Raw genomic sequence first — 17,976 nt, 5'->3', positions numbered from 1 at the left:
ATTGGATGATATGCATCATTTATTTCTTTGCCATTTCCTATTCCAACTGTACTTCCTCCATCAAACGACAGGAATTCTGCAGATGCTGGAAATTCAAGCAACACACATCAAAGTTGCTGGTGAACGCAGCAGGCCAGGCAGCATCTCTAGGAAGAGGTACAGTCGACGTTTCAGGCCGAGACCCTTCGTCAGGACTAGAAAACTTAGTCCTGACGAAGGGTCTTGGCCTGAAACGTCGACTGTACCTCTTCCTGGAGATGCTGCCTGGCCTGCTGCGTTCAACAGCAACTTTGATGTGTGTACTTCCTCCATATCTGCCTGTGAGGGACTCAATAAATTGAAGATTTGGCTGAGTGGTGCCACAACAACAACCTCATTCTCAATGTCAGCAAGACCAAGGAGCAGATTATTGACTTCGGGAGGAGGAAACCAGAGGTCCTCATGCCAGTCTTCATGGGGATCACAAGTGGGAAAGGATCTGCAACTTTAAATTCCTCCATGTTATAATTCCAGAGGACCCATCCTGGCCCAGAACACAAGTGCAATTACGAAGAAAACATGGCAGTGCCTCTACTTCCTTAGTAGTTTGCGAAGCTTCGGCATGACATCCAAAACTTCTACAGGTGTGTGGTGGAGAGTATACTGATTGGCTCCATCACAGCCTATTATGGAAATACCAACGGCCTTGAACAGAAAATACTATGAAAAGTAGTGGATACAGACCAGTCCATCAAGGGTAAAGCCCTTCCCACCATTGCACATACCTTACACAGAGAACTGCTGCAGGAAGGCAGCATCCATCATCAGGGACCCGCAGCAACCAGATCGTGACCTCTTCCTGCTACTGCCATCAGGAAGAAGGTACAGGAGCCTCGGGGCCAACACAATGAGGTTTGGGAATAGTTATAGCCCCTCAACAATCAAGCTCTTCAATCAGAGGGGATAACTTCACTCAACTTCATTTGCCCCATCACTGAACTCTTCCCACAACCTATGGGCTCAAGGAATCTTTATCTCATGTTTTCAATATTTATTGCTTATTTATTAAAATTATATACTGGTGTCTGCCCTGTTGGATGTGTTCTTTCATCTTCTCTATTCTGGTTATTACCAAGCCAGCCAGTAGTGTGGTGGTGTAGTAGCATCAGCACTGGACTTTGAGGCAAATGATCCCTAGTTTGAATCTAGCTGGCTCCTCATACATTTTCCATCCATACTGGGTTGAGCGGTGAGCCAGCAACTTGGCCTCATAAAAAAAGTCAAACGCTACGGAAATGGCAAAAGTGCTGCCCGATGTGCCACAAGGTATGAAAAAGAACAACATTATGGTGATTGGATTTGTTGAACATGTCTGCAGGAAAGCAAATCTCAGGGTCGGTCGTATATGGTGACATAAATGTACTTTGATAATAAATTTATTTTGAACATTTATATTCGCTGATCTCTGTAAAAACTAGTGCAGATATGTTAAAAAAAACTTTTTTTGCTTGTTTTCTCACACTGTTTTGTCTCCTTTCATAAACTTCTTCATCACCCTTTCATTCTTCATCTCTACTTCTTACATTTGTAACTTTATCATGAGGGTGATAGTTTTGTTTTTTTCACTGTAACCCTTGTTTCTAATAGTCTAGTGAAGTCTTACACCTTGGAGAATTTAGTTATCAACCACTTCCCTATATTATATCTTTCTTTACCAATCTTATTATTAATTTTTTAAAAAGTACATATATACAAAGAGGAGAATTATCTTAAATATCTATATCGATAACAATACATATAAAAGGTAAAATAAACATGATCAAGATCATACATAGTATTAATCTAATAATATATAAAAAATAAGACAATCAATTCTCCTGTTATCATTTCATAAAAAGAAAAAAAGATAAAGAAGCTTTTATAATATATTTTTTTTCTCTCCATGAACAAAAACAAAAGGTAAAAAAAAAGAAAAAGAAATAAAAGGGGATTGGGCAGCACATACTGAGAGTAAAAGCAAGAAGAAAGAGAAACTTTCTGATCAAATCCAAAGTTTTGAGAAAGTTACTGGAGGAGCAATAAATCAAACCATATGAAAATATTGAATAAAAGGTCGCCAGGTTTCTTCAGATTTAAAGGATGTATCAAATGTCTGACTTCTTATTTTCTCTAAACTTAGACAGGACAGAATGGAGGAAAGCCAATAAAGAACAGTAGGTGGATTAGAATTCTTCCACTTGAGCAAAATGGCTCTCCTAGCCAATAAAGTTGTAAAAGCTATCATCAGTTGAGTGGAAACAGGAATATATCCTGCTTCTGGTGGAATGATCCCAAAAATTGCTGTAAATAAATTCGGTTGTAGGTCCAAATTCAAGACTTTTGATAAAGTTTTAAAGACATCTTTCCAAAAATTATATATCTTGATACAAGACCAAAACATACGAATTAAAGTAGCCACCTCAATATTACATCTGTCACAAATAGGATTAATATTGGGAAAAATACGGGCTAATTTATCCTTTGACATATGTGCCCGATGTACTACCTTGAACTGTATCAAGGAATGACGGGCACAAATAGATGAAGTATTTACCAAATGAAAAATTTTATCCCATTGATTATCTGAAACTGACTCTCGAAATGTCAATTCCCATACACCTTTAATTTTATCGTTAGATACCTTTCACAAATTCAATAACCATTTATAAATTATAGCTATCAGTCCTTTTTGAAATGGTACCTATCACCTTGGGTAGATAAGGACAGGGAAAATTTGGAAGTAAACTACGTAAAAAATTCCTAATTTGTAAATATCTAAAAAAGTGTGCATTAGATAAGTCATATTTGTCCACTAACTGAGTGAAAGACATTAAACAATCCCCAATAAAAAAATCTAAAAAAGTTATTATTCCTTTGGTTTTCCAAATTAAAAAGGTCTGATCCAAAATTGATGGTTTAAAAAAATAATTAAGATGGATTTTACTAGAAAGAAAAAGTTATTAAACTCAAAAAATCTATGAAACTGAAACCAAATTCTTAATGTATGTTTAACAATGGGATTGAGGTCTCGACTTGGGATCTTAGAAAGCAAACCTATATTATATATCAAGTCAAGTCAATTTTCATTATGTTGTTAATGTGTCTGTTTTGTCATAATAGGTTTGCACAAAAATATATACAAAGAGGTGTGATTTTCTTAAATCCAATTACCTCTCTCAAGCTTTGCATTTTTAATTCATCCATTAATTTCACTCAAATTGTTATTCTACTCTATAATCTTCAATATTTCTGACTGCATTAACATTGAGTGTTTCCTGAATCATCTCAAAACCATCCCAAATCTACCTTTGCCACCACTGGACTCAGCAGATACTTATCCCAAACAAGTTTAAGAGAAATCCTCCCCAATGGAACTGACCTCTCCATTAGATGCCATTACTCTACAAATCAAACCCCTTGCTATTCACGCCACTCTTTTTGCAACTTCTTTAACCGTCTAATCATCTTGACCCCATGCTAGTTTGAGGGTTACTTAACCATCACAATTTACTTGCATCTTAATTTCATTTGAATTTTCACATCTGCTCTAGCTCACTGACCTTTCGGCAATATCTCAATCATAACCGTGTCAATGTCAACAAATGGATCTTATCTCTCCACTCCAAATTCTTTTGCAGTCAGAGAGAAGTTCTTAACCTCTAGCAATACTACCTTTAAAAATCCTAGTTGCACCTGGGTTGAAAAATAATTATCTATCCAATCACATCAACTGCTACTATGAACACAGTCCTGTCTGTATCTCTCGTTTATATCATGTTGTGTTGGTCATTCACCCTGCAGACTTTGTTCTTATACCCATGGGTGGCACAAAACAAGTAACTCAAATAATGAACGTCTGGGATTCCCTATGCTGGCTGTTTCCAAGTAGCATCTTCCTGTCTCTGACCACTAACCACACTGGTGACACTTATGACTACTAATACAACCTAATTTTAGGAATGTAACTAACTTAATGATTCTAAGTGCTGGGTAATTCTCCTCATCCTCAGGATAGAAGGGCATCCTTCTAGAACAGAGATGAGGAGGAATTTCTTTAGTCAGAGAGTGGTGAATCTGTGAAATTCGTTGCCAAGTCTTTAGGTGTATTTAAGGCAGAGGTTGATAGAGTCCTGCATGAAGTCTTACGGAGCAAAGGCAAGAGATCGGGGCTAAGAAGGAAAATGAATCAGCCATGATGAAATGGCAGAGCAGCCTCAATGGGTCAAATAGCCTAATTCTGCTTTTATATCTTATGGTCTTATCCCCACTCCTCATGGTATCTGTACTTCGGACTCTCGCTCAATAATTGTGCACTCAAGTTCCTTGAGCTGCAGGTATTACTGCAGATGAGGATTTTCAAAGTACTGATGATCTCACAAATTCTAAAAGGCTGCAGATGCAAATCAACTGCATTGCTATCCCTATTCCATCCTCTGAGACATGGTAACATCGCTGTTAGTGCAATGCATCATTGTAGCAGCTATAAGATATTCCAGTACTGTCTGTAAGGATTTTGTACGTTCTCCCTGTGAGTGCACGGGTCACATCTGGATGTAGCAGCTTCCTCCCATGTTGCAAACAGACAGGTTAGGTTTAGTGAGTTGTGAGCATGCTATGTTGGCACTGTAAGTGTGGCAACACTTGCGGGCTGCCCAGCACAATTCTCACTGATTTCATTTGACACAAATGATGCATTTCACTGCAAGTGTATCTAAAATGATTATCATTGACCTAATAAATTTAGCATCTTTACAATAGTGCAATTTAATTTAGATAGATTACCTACATCACTGACCACTCTTCCTGGTGTGCTAATTAAGCAAATATTCATTGCCTTAGCTCCCTTTTTAAAACTCTTGCTCCTCAGGGCTCAAGTGCTATTTTAATCATCTTGTTCAATGCCTTCAAGGACAGCAGGAGTCTGACACATTGCAACAGTATATTTCTATGATGACACATGAAAAAAAATAACTGTGAGAAATTGAACCAGTCATAAATCTGCAATTTAGAAAATTTACCACTTTCAGAAATTAAAGTAAAAAGTTCAAATTAAAGTGCAGTCTACACTGGGTAGGTATACTTGGGTGGCAGGGTGGGATACGTCTCTACCCTGTAAGGTACTCTACTAGTCTGCAGGTCATCCTTGGGCAAGGTGTATCATCTACTTACCACCACCCCCCAGGCCAAAGTCAGGGTCACATGAAGCCATGGGAGCAGGAGGTGAATGGTCATATTAGCAGCTGGTGCATATCACAAGTATTGGTTATAATTGTCAATGATGCCAGCCAGATGATCTCTGAAGAGTATCCATACTGGCTAGGTCACCCATCTTATAAAGACACTGCCCAGAAGAACACAAAGGCAAACCACTTCTGTAGAAGAATTTGCCAAGAACAATCATGGTCATGGAAAGATTATGATTGCCATGCCACATGATATGGTATATAACAATAACTGAAATATGGTTTTCACTCTTCTCCTTCCCCCAATTATACAAAACCTTTTGATACAAAACTAGATTTCTAAGAGCTATAATAATTAGGATAACCTTTTACCTCTATCCAAATAGAAATAATTATTCAAACTTCAGACAATAACATTAGACTTAAACACAGCAGCCACATTTTAAACATTTGCAGATAATACAACATAGGAGCAATGTTGATAGCTGCAGACACCAGGAAGATATCTAATGGACTTGTCAGATGTGCAGAAAAGCAAGGTATTTGATCCTAAATATTCTACGTCTGAAGAGGCATTTAAAAACTATGTCAAAAATACTCACCTGTAACCCTTAGATCTGTGACATTATTGGCCATTTTAAAACCATAAGTCATTGACTGAAAATCCTCCTGAAAATACAAATAAAAGTAAAAGTTAGTATCTTGGTTTATTACTATTGTCACATGTACCAAGGTACAGTGATATGGGGGGGGGGGGAGAATGCCTCCAACTAACAGATTCCAGTAATATGCATTACTCCACTTTTTCCCTCCTGTGGATTTCTATTTTCATTTTATTCTTCTCCCTTCAGTGAGAATTGCAATCACCACTTAATTAACTTCTAAAGTAGAATAAAATCAGTAAATGCTGAACACCATTCAGCAGATTAGGTACTATCAGTGGAGGCAAACAGTTTAACGCTTTAAGATGATAACCTCCCATCAGAGCTGGAATAAATTATAAATAAAGGAAGTGTTAAGATGAGGAAAAGGGGAGAGTTAGAACAAGCAGAAAAAGGAGCAGAAAAATGACTTCGAAATCAGGAGTGATAAATTGACACAAGAACTGGCACCAACTAAAAAAATACAATACTTCATTAGTGCTAGGCCATTCACAATATATTCTTTTACTGGCCTGAGGAAAGCTTTAATGGTATGAAAAAGATCCCAATGATGAAGGAGAAGGAAAACTGGTTCACTGTGCCTCCCTACTATTTATCCAACATGTGCTGGGTCAAACTCTGATGTAGGAAAACATATGTCTACTTCTGAGAAGATTACCAGTCACACTGAAGGGGTACTTTAGAGATTCGAGAATGTGAATATTGATTGGAAATTGATGTTTTATCGGCCCTTGGATTTCTTTTTCCCCCAGTAATTTGACTGTTTTGCTGGGCAAGTATTACGACCAGCCACATCTACAATTTGTTGTCAGACACAATATTGACTCCTGACCTCACAACCTACCTCCTTATGATCTTACACTTTATTGTCTATCTGCACTGTTCTTTTTTTTGGTAGTTTTTGCACTTTATTCTACATTGTTATTATTTTACCTTTTTCTCATACAATGCACCATGTAATGATTTAATCTGTGTTAACAGTATGCAAGGCAAGTTTTTCACTGTATTTTGGTACTTGTGACTGTAATAAACCAATAACAATATTGTCAATAAATATTGATTAAAATATTTATTCAACAAATAAGGAAACTAACCTCAAAAAGTTGTGCTTCTCCATCAACACTGGTTTGATCTTTTTCGATAGTTTAGAACTTTATATATCACTTATTTCTAAGAATGCATTCATTAGTTTCAAATTTTAAAATGATTAAGTAACCTTAATCGAGCTTTAAACAAAGGTTCACCAATGGGCCTAAATCCATTTCTTCCTTCTCTTCAAGCCAATTTCCCACATCCACCCCCTAATCTTTAGCCTCTTTACCAGTCAAGAACCTATCAATCTCTACCTTAGATACACCTGGCCTCCACAGCTCTCAGTAGCAACAAATTCACCACTGCCTGGATAATGAAACTCCTCCTCCTTTCAGTTTTATTCTGCTGTTGTGTCCTCTGATCCTAGACTCTCCTACTAATGGAAACATCCTCTCCTTATCCAGCCTTTCGGTATTTGATAGGTTTTAAATGAGATTCTTCCCCACTACCTCACTATCCTACTGACCTCCACTGAATACAGGCCCAGAGTCAAGTAATCCCTATTCATTACACCTTTCCTTCCTGGCGTCATTACCATGATCATTCTTAAGCGTTTCCATGAGTAGAAAATCTTTCCTCAGAAAAAGGGACCCAAAGCTGTTCATAATTTCTAAATGCAATCTGACCAATGACTTTTAAAGACTCTCCAATATAATCTTGCTTATATGTTCTAGGCTTCTTAAAATGAATGCTAATTTTGCAATTGCCTTTCTTACTACCAGCTCAACTGACAAGTTAACCTTAACGGAATCATAAATTAGGACACGTATTCCTTTGTACTTCCAATTTCTGAATTCTGTCCCCACTTAGAAAATAGTTTATGTTTATTTTTTCCTAACAAAGTGCACAACCCCACTTTTTGTTACTCTTTATTCCATCTCTCACTTCATTGCCTACTCTCCTAATTTGTTGAGATCTTTTGCAAATTCCCCGTTTTCACAACACTACCATCTATCTTTGTACCACCTGCAAACCTGGCCACTATGCCACCAATTCCTTCATCCAAATCATTTACATACAAAGTGAAAAGTTGTGGTCCCAACACTGATCCCCTGCCGAACTTCACTGGTCACTGGAAACCATCCTGAAAAGGAGCCCTTCATCCCATTCTCTGACTTCTGCCAGTCAGCCAATCTTTTATTCACACTAGTGCCTTGCCTTTAACACCACCGGCTCCTGTTTTGTTTGGCAGCCTCATGTGCAACACCTTGTCAAAGGCCTTCTAAGAATCCAAGTAAATAACATTCTATGACTTTCCTTTGTCTAACCTGTTTGTTATCTCCTCAAAGAATCCTGACAGCTTTTTCAGGCAAGAGCTCCCCTTAACGAAACTGTGCTGACTCCACCATATTTTGTCATGTCCGAAATTTCCTCCTTAATAATGGACACTAAAATCTTTCCATCTGGACGTGAAATTTATTTGTTAAAGACTATCCTGTGGCAGCTGTTTCTGTGCTTACCTCTTCAAAAACAGCTGCTTTGTTTACTTTCTCTCTGGCAATGTCACAGATCTTTAAGATGCCAAGAGCAAAAGCTTTCATTGCAGAATCCTCAATTAAGTCTGGATTATGAACATAAAGGCATGTAAAAACCGTCTGGGCCAAAGAATGTCCTTCTAGCCACGTTATCTGTTGGAAGAAGCAATGAGTTAAGATTTCAATTTGAAATGATATTTAATGCTTCCAACAATAACACCACATTGAGCAGTTTTAGTCCTTGTAGAAAATGTATACTCATTCAAACTAACTTACCCGCTCAATATTCAGTAAGTGGTTGGCCAAAGAGAAAGAACACAACACTGAATGGACAAAATACTGTATATATGTACAGATTAAGATATAGCTTGAGCACCACAAATCTGGAACATTTGGGACCTGTGCAGTTCTGGATTGGTGATTTTGCCGAAATGCAGATGGTTAGGTTAGGATTAAATAAATAAACAGCACTTGATAATCACCTCACCCTTGGATAATAAAGAAAAAAGAAAAGACAAATGAAAAGCAATTCTTTCACAAATTCCTGTACTGCTCTGCTGGAATCAACTGCACTCAGTAGCCTCTTCATAAACAGGGAGCAATATTTAGCTAATATGCCACTGTCCAGTTGAATTAATGACGTACAGTTAGGTGGCAGGTAGATACTGTAAACATTATTCTTCACCGAGAGCTCTGCTTTTGGATGCACAGAGCAGTTAACTAAAATCAGCATTATCTTACAATTTTTGTTCAGATCAACAAAGTCACCATGAGCTCTCACTTCTGGAACAATGTAATGTAGCCCCCCTGGCCACCCTCAGGGTCGCTCAGCTCGCTGTCGTCTAGGGAAACAACTCTCGGCCCTGCCAAACTAGGTAATTAGTTTGTGTGGATGCTGTGTGATGTACCCCACCCCACCCCACCCAAATAACAGACAATACACCAGATACGATTAAATGATTTACAGTAATATTCAAACCATTCCAACATAGTGTCACTTGTAATCCATCATTTTTTTGTTGGCATGGTAAATTACTGGAAACTGCTTCATACTTTTGAAAGCACTATGACGTAAACTTTTGCCAATAACTAACAACTTACACCTGTGGGTTCCAGTAGTATTAAAGCAGCTCAACACAGTAACATGATCTTTTGCATACATCAAAGTTGCTGGTGAACGCAGCAGGCCAGGCAGCATCTCTAGGAAGAGGTACAGTCGACGTTTCGGGGAGACCCTTCGTCAGGACTAACTGAAGGAAGAGCAAGTAAGACATTTGAACGTGGGAGGGGGAGGGGGAGATCCAAAATGATAGGAGAAGACAGGAGGGGGAGGGGACTTTGATGTGTGTTGCGTGAATTTCCAGCATTTGCAGAATTCCTCATGTTAACATGATCTTTTGATTCTTTATAACTGTAGGTGATTCGGCATCCTCTGTAGTCAAGTGTTCATCTTGGAGTACAACGCCAGTATAAGGTGGTTTCATCTGCATTGTAGATTGTAGACCTGTCAGGACTTAAATTTTCATCAGAAACAAACTTAGCAAGCTCACCAAACTCAGCATGTGCTTCGTTGTCTGCCAACTGCTTTTCACCACACACTGTATGAAACTTTATGCCATGTCGCTGCTTGAAATGCTGAAGCCACTCTTCACTGCAATCATACTCATAATCCAATCCTAATTCTTCATGAAATAATTTTGCTTGTTCCTTTACCATCTCACCTGACAGTTCTACACTTTTGTTGATGCAAAGTTTAAACCACTTTAAGAGAACTTTATCTAGTTGTGAACATCTTCCATCTCCCATCGTTTTCCTTAAGCACATCTGTTTTGTTTTGATTCACTGTCAGCAAAAAACTGGAGCAACTTTATTTTTTGCTTCTTTATATCATAAACTGTGGAAGAGCTGATGTTACACGTCAAATATGCTTTTTACAGACACACCACTGTAGAGTTTTTTCAGAACTTCCACCTTGTACAGATAGTGTATGCTGCTTGCGCTTTACACCACGAGAAGCAGTTCCTTTATTCAATGAAGACATGATTGGGGCTAGATAAGTACAGGTTATAAAAATAAATGCAGACAGACACAGAGGAACAACTTATTTCTTTTAAAAACATAGCCTCAGGATTCGAGGGAGTAGATTTAGGATGGAGGTGAGGAGGAACTGCTTTTCCCAGAGGGTGGTGAGTCTGTGGCATTCTCTGCCCAGTGAAGCAGTGATGGCTACCTCTGTAAATATATTTGAGACAAGGCTGAATAGATTTTTGCATTGTAGAGGAACGTTACAAATCTTAAAGCTGAAGGTAAATTATTGAAATGCAGGGGTCAGGAATAATGAAATCAGAATGAACAAATTTTAGATAATCACGGAAACTGATAGGAACCAAGTCCAAAAAGGAATAGAATAGCTTCCTGAAAAAAAGAGGAGCAAGGGGACCAAAATAAAAACCAAGATAAAGGCATAATAAATAAAATCAAACTCACCAAGCAACAGAAGCATGTGTCCATTACACCTATAAGTTCAGGCAAGGTTAGACCCTTGATTGCAATCGTTCCATCCTTCAGTGAGAAACAAAGAAATTAGTCATTTAAAAAGGAATGCTGTACTAAAAGTATAAACTTCATCCACTGTAATAAATACCATTTCAGACTTTTAAAACTAAGTATTTTAGAACTGATGAACATTCAAATTCAAATAATATTGAAAACAGTATAAAGGCTTTACTTTCATGGATTCTGCAGAGTGATATACATTTGTTAAAAGTGAAGGCAAATTAGAAGTAAGAAAACTAGAATTTATTTTGAATTAGGAGTAAAATGGTACTGGAAGAATTGAAAGCAACTCTCACAACAATCTCAAATCCAATGTTCTATTTCTTCAGTCTTCACAGAAAGGTGCACTGCTTGCTTACCACTCACTAGACATTCTCATATCTCTAAATTATTAATCCCCTTCTCCCTGTCTTTCTTTTTGATGTTGAAATTTAGGTCAGTTAATTCTAGTCTTGACTGTTGTTTGCAGCAATAACATGCTTAATTCATAAACAAATCAAATTAAATTAAATTGTCAAGTAGTAGTTGTACAAAGAGGGCTTTGTAGCCTTCACATACGAAAATTGATTGAGATTCCTTCAACATTCTGTGAAGCAAGGGGTTTTAAATGAAATTTTAAATGAGCCCCATACTGAAGGAGGTGAGCAAGCAAAGTTCGTTGGAAAATATGCGATCAATCTTCCCAGTAAAGTGGGAATATGTGAGATAATTTATTTTGGTAGAATAATTAAAACCAATATATCTAAATGGTGGGAAGCTACAGCGTTGTGAAATGCAGAAGGATCTGGATGTTCTAATGCACTGGACATAGGAACAGCAAGTAATCTGGAAAACTAACAGAATGTTACTGTTTATTGCAAAGAAAACTGAATACATAATTCTCAAAGTCCCTGTACATTTATGAATAATCTGACTTTAAGAAAATCCCATTGCATCAATTTCTCCCTTACACCTTGAGCATTTTTCCAGCTAGTAATAAGATATTTCATTATATTAATGACTGGATACAGTATATATTTCATTAATGTTAATGGTAAGAGTAACCACTGAATGAAATAAAAGGATTATAGCAAGTATATGTAAAGCTATAAAATATGGTTTACTATAGATTTTTTTTTACTTAAGGAGCTATCAGTTGTTGCACACTTCTCAGCAATGGAAAGGGACTACCAGTAAAGGGGAGTAGCCATTCATCACTATAGGACCTGGGCCTTGCTGCAAGGTAATTCACTAATTCCCCTTGACAGTAGTGGCAAGAATTCTTGAAACCAAGTAGTTTTGCTGCATCACATCAGAGGATATTTAACCACCTGGAAAGGTGAGACAGTTTAGAATTGTATCTACCACAGCACAAGAGTGAGATGGGAATTGATTGAAACATTTACAAATCCACAAGATATTGATAAGATGGACGTAGACTGGAGAATCAGTAGATAAAAAATAAAGCACCATCCATTTAAAACACAAAAGAAGTGAAGTTTCTCATGAGTGCCACGAGTCTCTGAAACTTGCTTCTCTCAGGATAATTAAAGCAGTATTTTTCAATAATTTTAAGGTACAGTACTTGATCAGCACAGCAGTGAATTACTATTAGGAAATGGGGATGAAGAACCAAGGTGACATCAGAACAGCCAGGTAATTATTAAATGGTGAACCTAGCTCAGGAGGTCACAGTACCATATTCCTCAATCTAATTCAAATGTACATTTACATTATATTGTCATATAACAGATTTATTATTGGTTTAATAATCAAGTAGCACCACAAAGACAGAGAACAGTAGTTTGTGATCAATTATAAAAGAATTAAATTGAACTTATTTTAAAAAAATATTGAAACAAAAAATGGTGCACATCATTTTGCACAATGGTGCACAACATGCAGGCAGATTACTGTAGGCCAATCAGCCAAATGAGTTAATAGTATTTTTAGGGATGAAAAACTCACATTTGTAACCCATCTTGCTTTCATACTGACCCGAAGATTCTTAACCCTCTTGCCTAATCCTATCAATCAGACATTTGTGATAAAAAATCTAATTTATGATCAAGGAAAGCAATAAAGTTCTTCTGCCAATAAATCTCATATTATGGGAAGCAATTGCAAAAACACACACATGACTTACATTTTATACAACACAATTTTAACCTGAATTGATTATGATGTTTCAATAAATCATCATTGTTTAAAATAGGAAAGTTGCATATCTGAATGCTGCTAGTATTTCTTAAGCTTTCGGATAAAAACATAGGAAATTAACTTTTCCATTTTCGTGAAGTACATAACATTTGAGCCTGATACTTCCTCTGATTTCAACTATTTGCCCCCACCACTTCAACAAATCAAGAATCCACTTACAGGATTAAAATAATATTATTTAATTCTTTGTGTGAATCATTTCTTCTTTCAAAATTTTACAAAATGTAAACATTTGGAACTTTACACATTTTTTTTTCTCATTTGACAACAGCCACAGTAATCATGCACCAATTTTTTATGGTGCTGTCAAGAAATGAGGTGAAAAGTGACAATAGCAACCATGAGAGTGGCACAAACGTGTAAAACGATAGAAACATTTTGCAGATCAGACAGCTTCCAAAGAAAAAAAAGATCAGAATTAATGTGTTGGCCTGATCTGTTGAATGTTTCCAGTATATTGTGCTTTTGTGGCAAATACCAACGTCTGCATTTTTAAAAAAACTTTCATTTTCATGAGAATCTCATAAATGGCCTTGAATAAGATTAAGTTTTATTTTAAAAGTGCCAAACCTTGACTGCCTGCTCGAAGTTGAACACCTTGCGATTAACTTGGTTACCGATCATTCCTGCATCCATCTTTGGATCCATCATCTCAATCGCGGACATAGCTTCAAATAGGCCGAAGCTGAAAGAATTATTTTAAATACATTGAATAATTTTGTAAAATACAGTTAACAATCTCCACTACATAACAGGAGTAAATTCTATTAAATACTAGCAAACGAGGTAACACCAATCGAATGGTATTCAAGCAATTTTAAAAGCAATGCTGTAAATGTTACAAGTTTGTGGATTGGATTGATTAAGACTCAGAAGACGTTCCAATAATTAAAATTATATTCAATGAAATCTCTGTAATACTTACAGTTTGTCATGAAGTAATTCACCCAGCTTAAGTTCTATAATAAAACAGATATGAAATTAATTTTTGCTGCTGCATTTCACTCATTTGTTTAGTATAAATAAGTACTAAGCATAGTAGCAATTACAAAAATGTAATTATTTATTATCATTACATCTTTATTATGATGCACAGATCAATCTAAATTTAGCATCAAAGACATGTTGCTGACTTTACGGCAATGTAAAGTGAACTAGTTTTATTTTAAATAGATGTTGTTATATGAAATCAGCTCAAGTCCATAATCAGGACCTGTCCTGACACCAGAACAAAACATACAATAATCTACAGGAGGTTTCTTATTCCACATCAGAAACGGCTTACACACTCGCAAAAGATTATTGATATCTTTGTTGTGAATGTGAAACAACTCTGATAGACACTAAACTTTGTCTAACATGAGTTCTATGGGAAATAATTATGCTTTAGGAATAAAAATAAAATATTTTAATTTAAGCAAGATTTAACATTCAATAACGCTGTCTTTCATTCCTCGAATTTCTAACAGAGACCTAGCTCACTGAGTCTCTCCTCGTACATGCCATCTGCCATCCTTGGAACACTTTGTGCTTTAATTCTGAAACCAAGCTGATAAAAACTTCAAACTGTACAACTTACTTTTCTAATTGTTTTTAAAGGTGATTCCCTCCCTCCCTAAACCCTTTAGATTCAAGACGTAATCATCAGAACTTCCAAGGTGTATGATGAAGTAAAGGATCCTTCACACTATTCTGTGTCAACAAAAAATGAAAAACGGGATTTTTTTTTTCAGTGGGTGAGGATCCCAAATGTTTCAGCAGCAACCTCACTAAATCTACGCACTGACTTTATGGAATAGTCTAACAATCTACAACGAGGCAAGACTTATGTCCTTTTAAAATTTCAGGAGTAGCATTATTGCACTTTATTGCACAAATCTGCGAAGCGCAGAATCAAATATCGCTGTCATGATTGTACACTTTAGTATCAATTGTTTGGTGACAATAAAGTAATAAAGTAATAAATTCAATGACATTTCATAATTTATAACTAATTCTATAACAGTTTATTCTCTTAAACTGTACATAAATTAAAATGTAACAAGCTTTACTAAATATACTGCTGACAAACAAAAGAAGGTCTGCAGATGCTGGATATCCAAGCAGCACACACACACACACACACACAAAATGCTGGAGGAACTCAGCAGGCCAGGCAGCGTCTATGGAAAAGAGTACAGTCAACGTTTTGGGCCAAAACCCTTCAACAGGACTGGAGAAAAAAAAGGCGAGGAGTAGATTTAAAAGGTGGGGATTTAAAATCTACACCTCATCTTTTTTTTCTCCAGTCCTGCTGACAGGGCTCAGCTCAAAACGTTGACTGTACTCTTTTCCATAGATGCTGCCTGGCCTGCTGAGTTCCTCCAGCATTTTGTGTGTGTGTGTGTTGCTGAAATACACTGCCGGGCAGATCATAACGAAAAGTTATACGTCTTTCTAAACATCAAGACAGACAAAGAGGTCAGGTGTAAAATTCAAGAAATTCAAAACCAAATAAACTAATTTATCTATAAATTAGTGGGATTACGTTTAACCCATGCTTTAATACATGCATCCTTGCTTACTTACATAGAAAACATAGAAACACAGAAAACCCACAGCACAGTACAGGCCCTCCGGCCCACGAAGCTGAGCCGAACATGTCCTTACCTTAAAAATTAGCTAGGGTTACCCATAGCCCTCTATTTTTCTGAGCTCCATGTACCTGTCCAGGAGTCTCTTAAAAGACTGTATCATATCCGCCTCCACCACCGTCAACGGCAGCCCATTCTACGCACTCATCACTCTCTGCGTAAAAAACTTACCCCTGACATCTACTCTGTACCTTAAAACTGTGCCCTCTCGTGCTAGCCATCTCAGCCCTGGGAAAAAGCCTCTGACTATCCACACAATCAATGCCTCTCATCATCATATACACCTCTATCAGGTCACCTCTCATCCTCCGTCACTCCAAGGAGAAAAGGCTGAGTTCACTCAACCTATTCTCATAATCCAGGCAGCATCCTTGTAAATCTCCTCTGCACCTCTTCTATGGTTTCCACATCCTTCCTGTAGTGAGGCGACCAGAACTGAGCACAGTACTCCAAGTGGGGTCTGACCAGGGTCCTATATAGCTGCAACATTACCTCTCGGCTCCTAAACTCAATCCCACGATCGATGAAGGCCAACGCACCGTATGCTTTCTTAACCAGAGTCAACCTGCGCAGCAGCTTTGAGTGTCCGATGGACTCGGACCCCAAAATCCCTCTGATCCTCCACATTGCCAAGAGTCTTACCTTTAATACTACTGTATATTCTGTCATCATATTTGACCTACCAAGATGAACCACCTCACACTTATCTGGGTTGAACTCCATCTGCCACTCCTCAGCCCAGTTTTCATCCTATCACTGTCCCGCTGTAATATCTGACAGCCCTCCACACTATCCACAACACCTCCAACCTTTGTGTCATCAGTAAATTTACTGACCCATCCCTCCACTTCCTCATCCAGGTATTTATAAAAATCACGAAGAGTTGGGGTCCCAGAATAGATCCCCCAGGCACACCACTGGTGAACAACCTCCATGCAGAATATGACCCATCTAGAAATACTCTTTGCCTTCTGTGGGCAAGCCAGTTCTGGATCCACAAAGCAATGTCCCCTTGGATCCCATGCCTCCTTACTTTCTCAATAAGCCTTGAATGAGGTACCTTGTCAAATGCCTTGCTGAAATCCATATACATCTACTGCTCTACCTTCATTAACATGTCTAGTCACATCCTCAAAAAATTCAATGAGGCTCGTAAGGCACGACATGCCTTTGACAAAGCCATGCTGACTATTCCTAATCATATTATGCCTCTCCAAATGTTCATAAATCCTGCCTCTCAGGATCTTTTCCATCAACTTACCAACCACTGAAGTAAAACTCACTGGTCTATAATTTCATGGGCTATCTCTACTCCCTTTCTTGAATAATGGAACAACATCCGCAATCCTCCAATCCTCCAGAACCTCTCACGTTCCCATTGATGATGCAAAGATCATTGCCAAAGGCTCCGCAATCTCCTTCCTTGCCTCCCACAGTACCCTGGGATTCACCTCGTCCAGTCCCGGTGACTTATTCAACTTGACGCTTTCCAAAAGCTCCAGTGTATCCTCTTCCTTAATATCTACATGCTCAAGCTTTTCAGTCCGCTGTAAGTCATCCCCACAATCACCAAGATCCTTTTCCGTAGTGAATACTTTTTAAGTACCTCTGTTATCTCCTCCGGTTCCATACACACTTTTGCACTGTCACACTTGATTGGTCCTATTCTCTCATGGTCCTATTCTCTCACGTCTTATCCTCTTGCTCTCCACATACTTGTAGAATGCCTTGGGGTTTTCCTTAATCCTGTCCGCCAAGGCCTTCTCATGGCCCCTTCTGGCTCTCCTAATTTCTTTCTTAAGCTCCTTCCTGCTAGCCTTATAATTTTCTAGATCTCTATCATTACCTAGTTTTTTTGAACCTTTTGTAAGCTCTTCTTTTCTTCTTGACTAGATTTACAACAGCCTTTTTACACCACGGCTCCTGTACCCTACCATCCTTTCCCTGTCTCATTGGAACGTACCTATGCAGAACTCCATGCAAATATCCCCTGAACATTTGCCACATTCCTTTCGTACATTTCCCTAAGAACATCTGTTCTCAAATTATGCTCCCAAGTTCTAGCCTGACAGCCTCATATTTCCCCTTACTCCAATTAAACACCTTCCTAACTTGTCTGTTCCTATCCCTCTCCAATGCTATGGTAAAGGAGATAGAA

At 37.8% G+C, this 17,976-nt stretch overlaps 1 protein-coding gene across 1 annotated transcript in view; it reads right to left on the bottom strand.

Annotated features, from left to right (window-relative positions):
- Positions 1–17,976, bottom strand: part of naa35 (N-alpha-acetyltransferase 35, NatC auxiliary subunit) — a 68,493-nt gene that overhangs the window by 32,768 nt on the left and 17,749 nt on the right. Inside the window, exons 3-7 of the mRNA XM_063068828.1 lie at positions 14,111–14,144; positions 13,756–13,870; positions 10,918–10,992; positions 8,416–8,583; positions 5,804–5,870 (exon numbers count right to left, since the gene is read on the bottom strand). Of these exons, the coding sequence (XP_062924898.1) occupies positions 5,804–5,870; positions 8,416–8,583; positions 10,918–10,992; positions 13,756–13,870; positions 14,111–14,144 (459 nt within the window). The remainder of the gene's footprint in view (positions 1–5,803; positions 5,871–8,415; positions 8,584–10,917; positions 10,993–13,755; positions 13,871–14,110; positions 14,145–17,976) is intronic.

This window comes from Mobula hypostoma, chromosome 16 (assembly GCF_963921235.1).
Source record: "Mobula hypostoma chromosome 16, sMobHyp1.1, whole genome shotgun sequence".
Lineage (NCBI taxonomy): Eukaryota > Metazoa > Chordata > Chondrichthyes > Myliobatiformes > Myliobatidae > Mobula > Mobula hypostoma.
The sequence above is the reverse complement of the archived record's forward strand: the minus strand, read 5'-3'. Positions and strand labels throughout refer to the sequence as shown.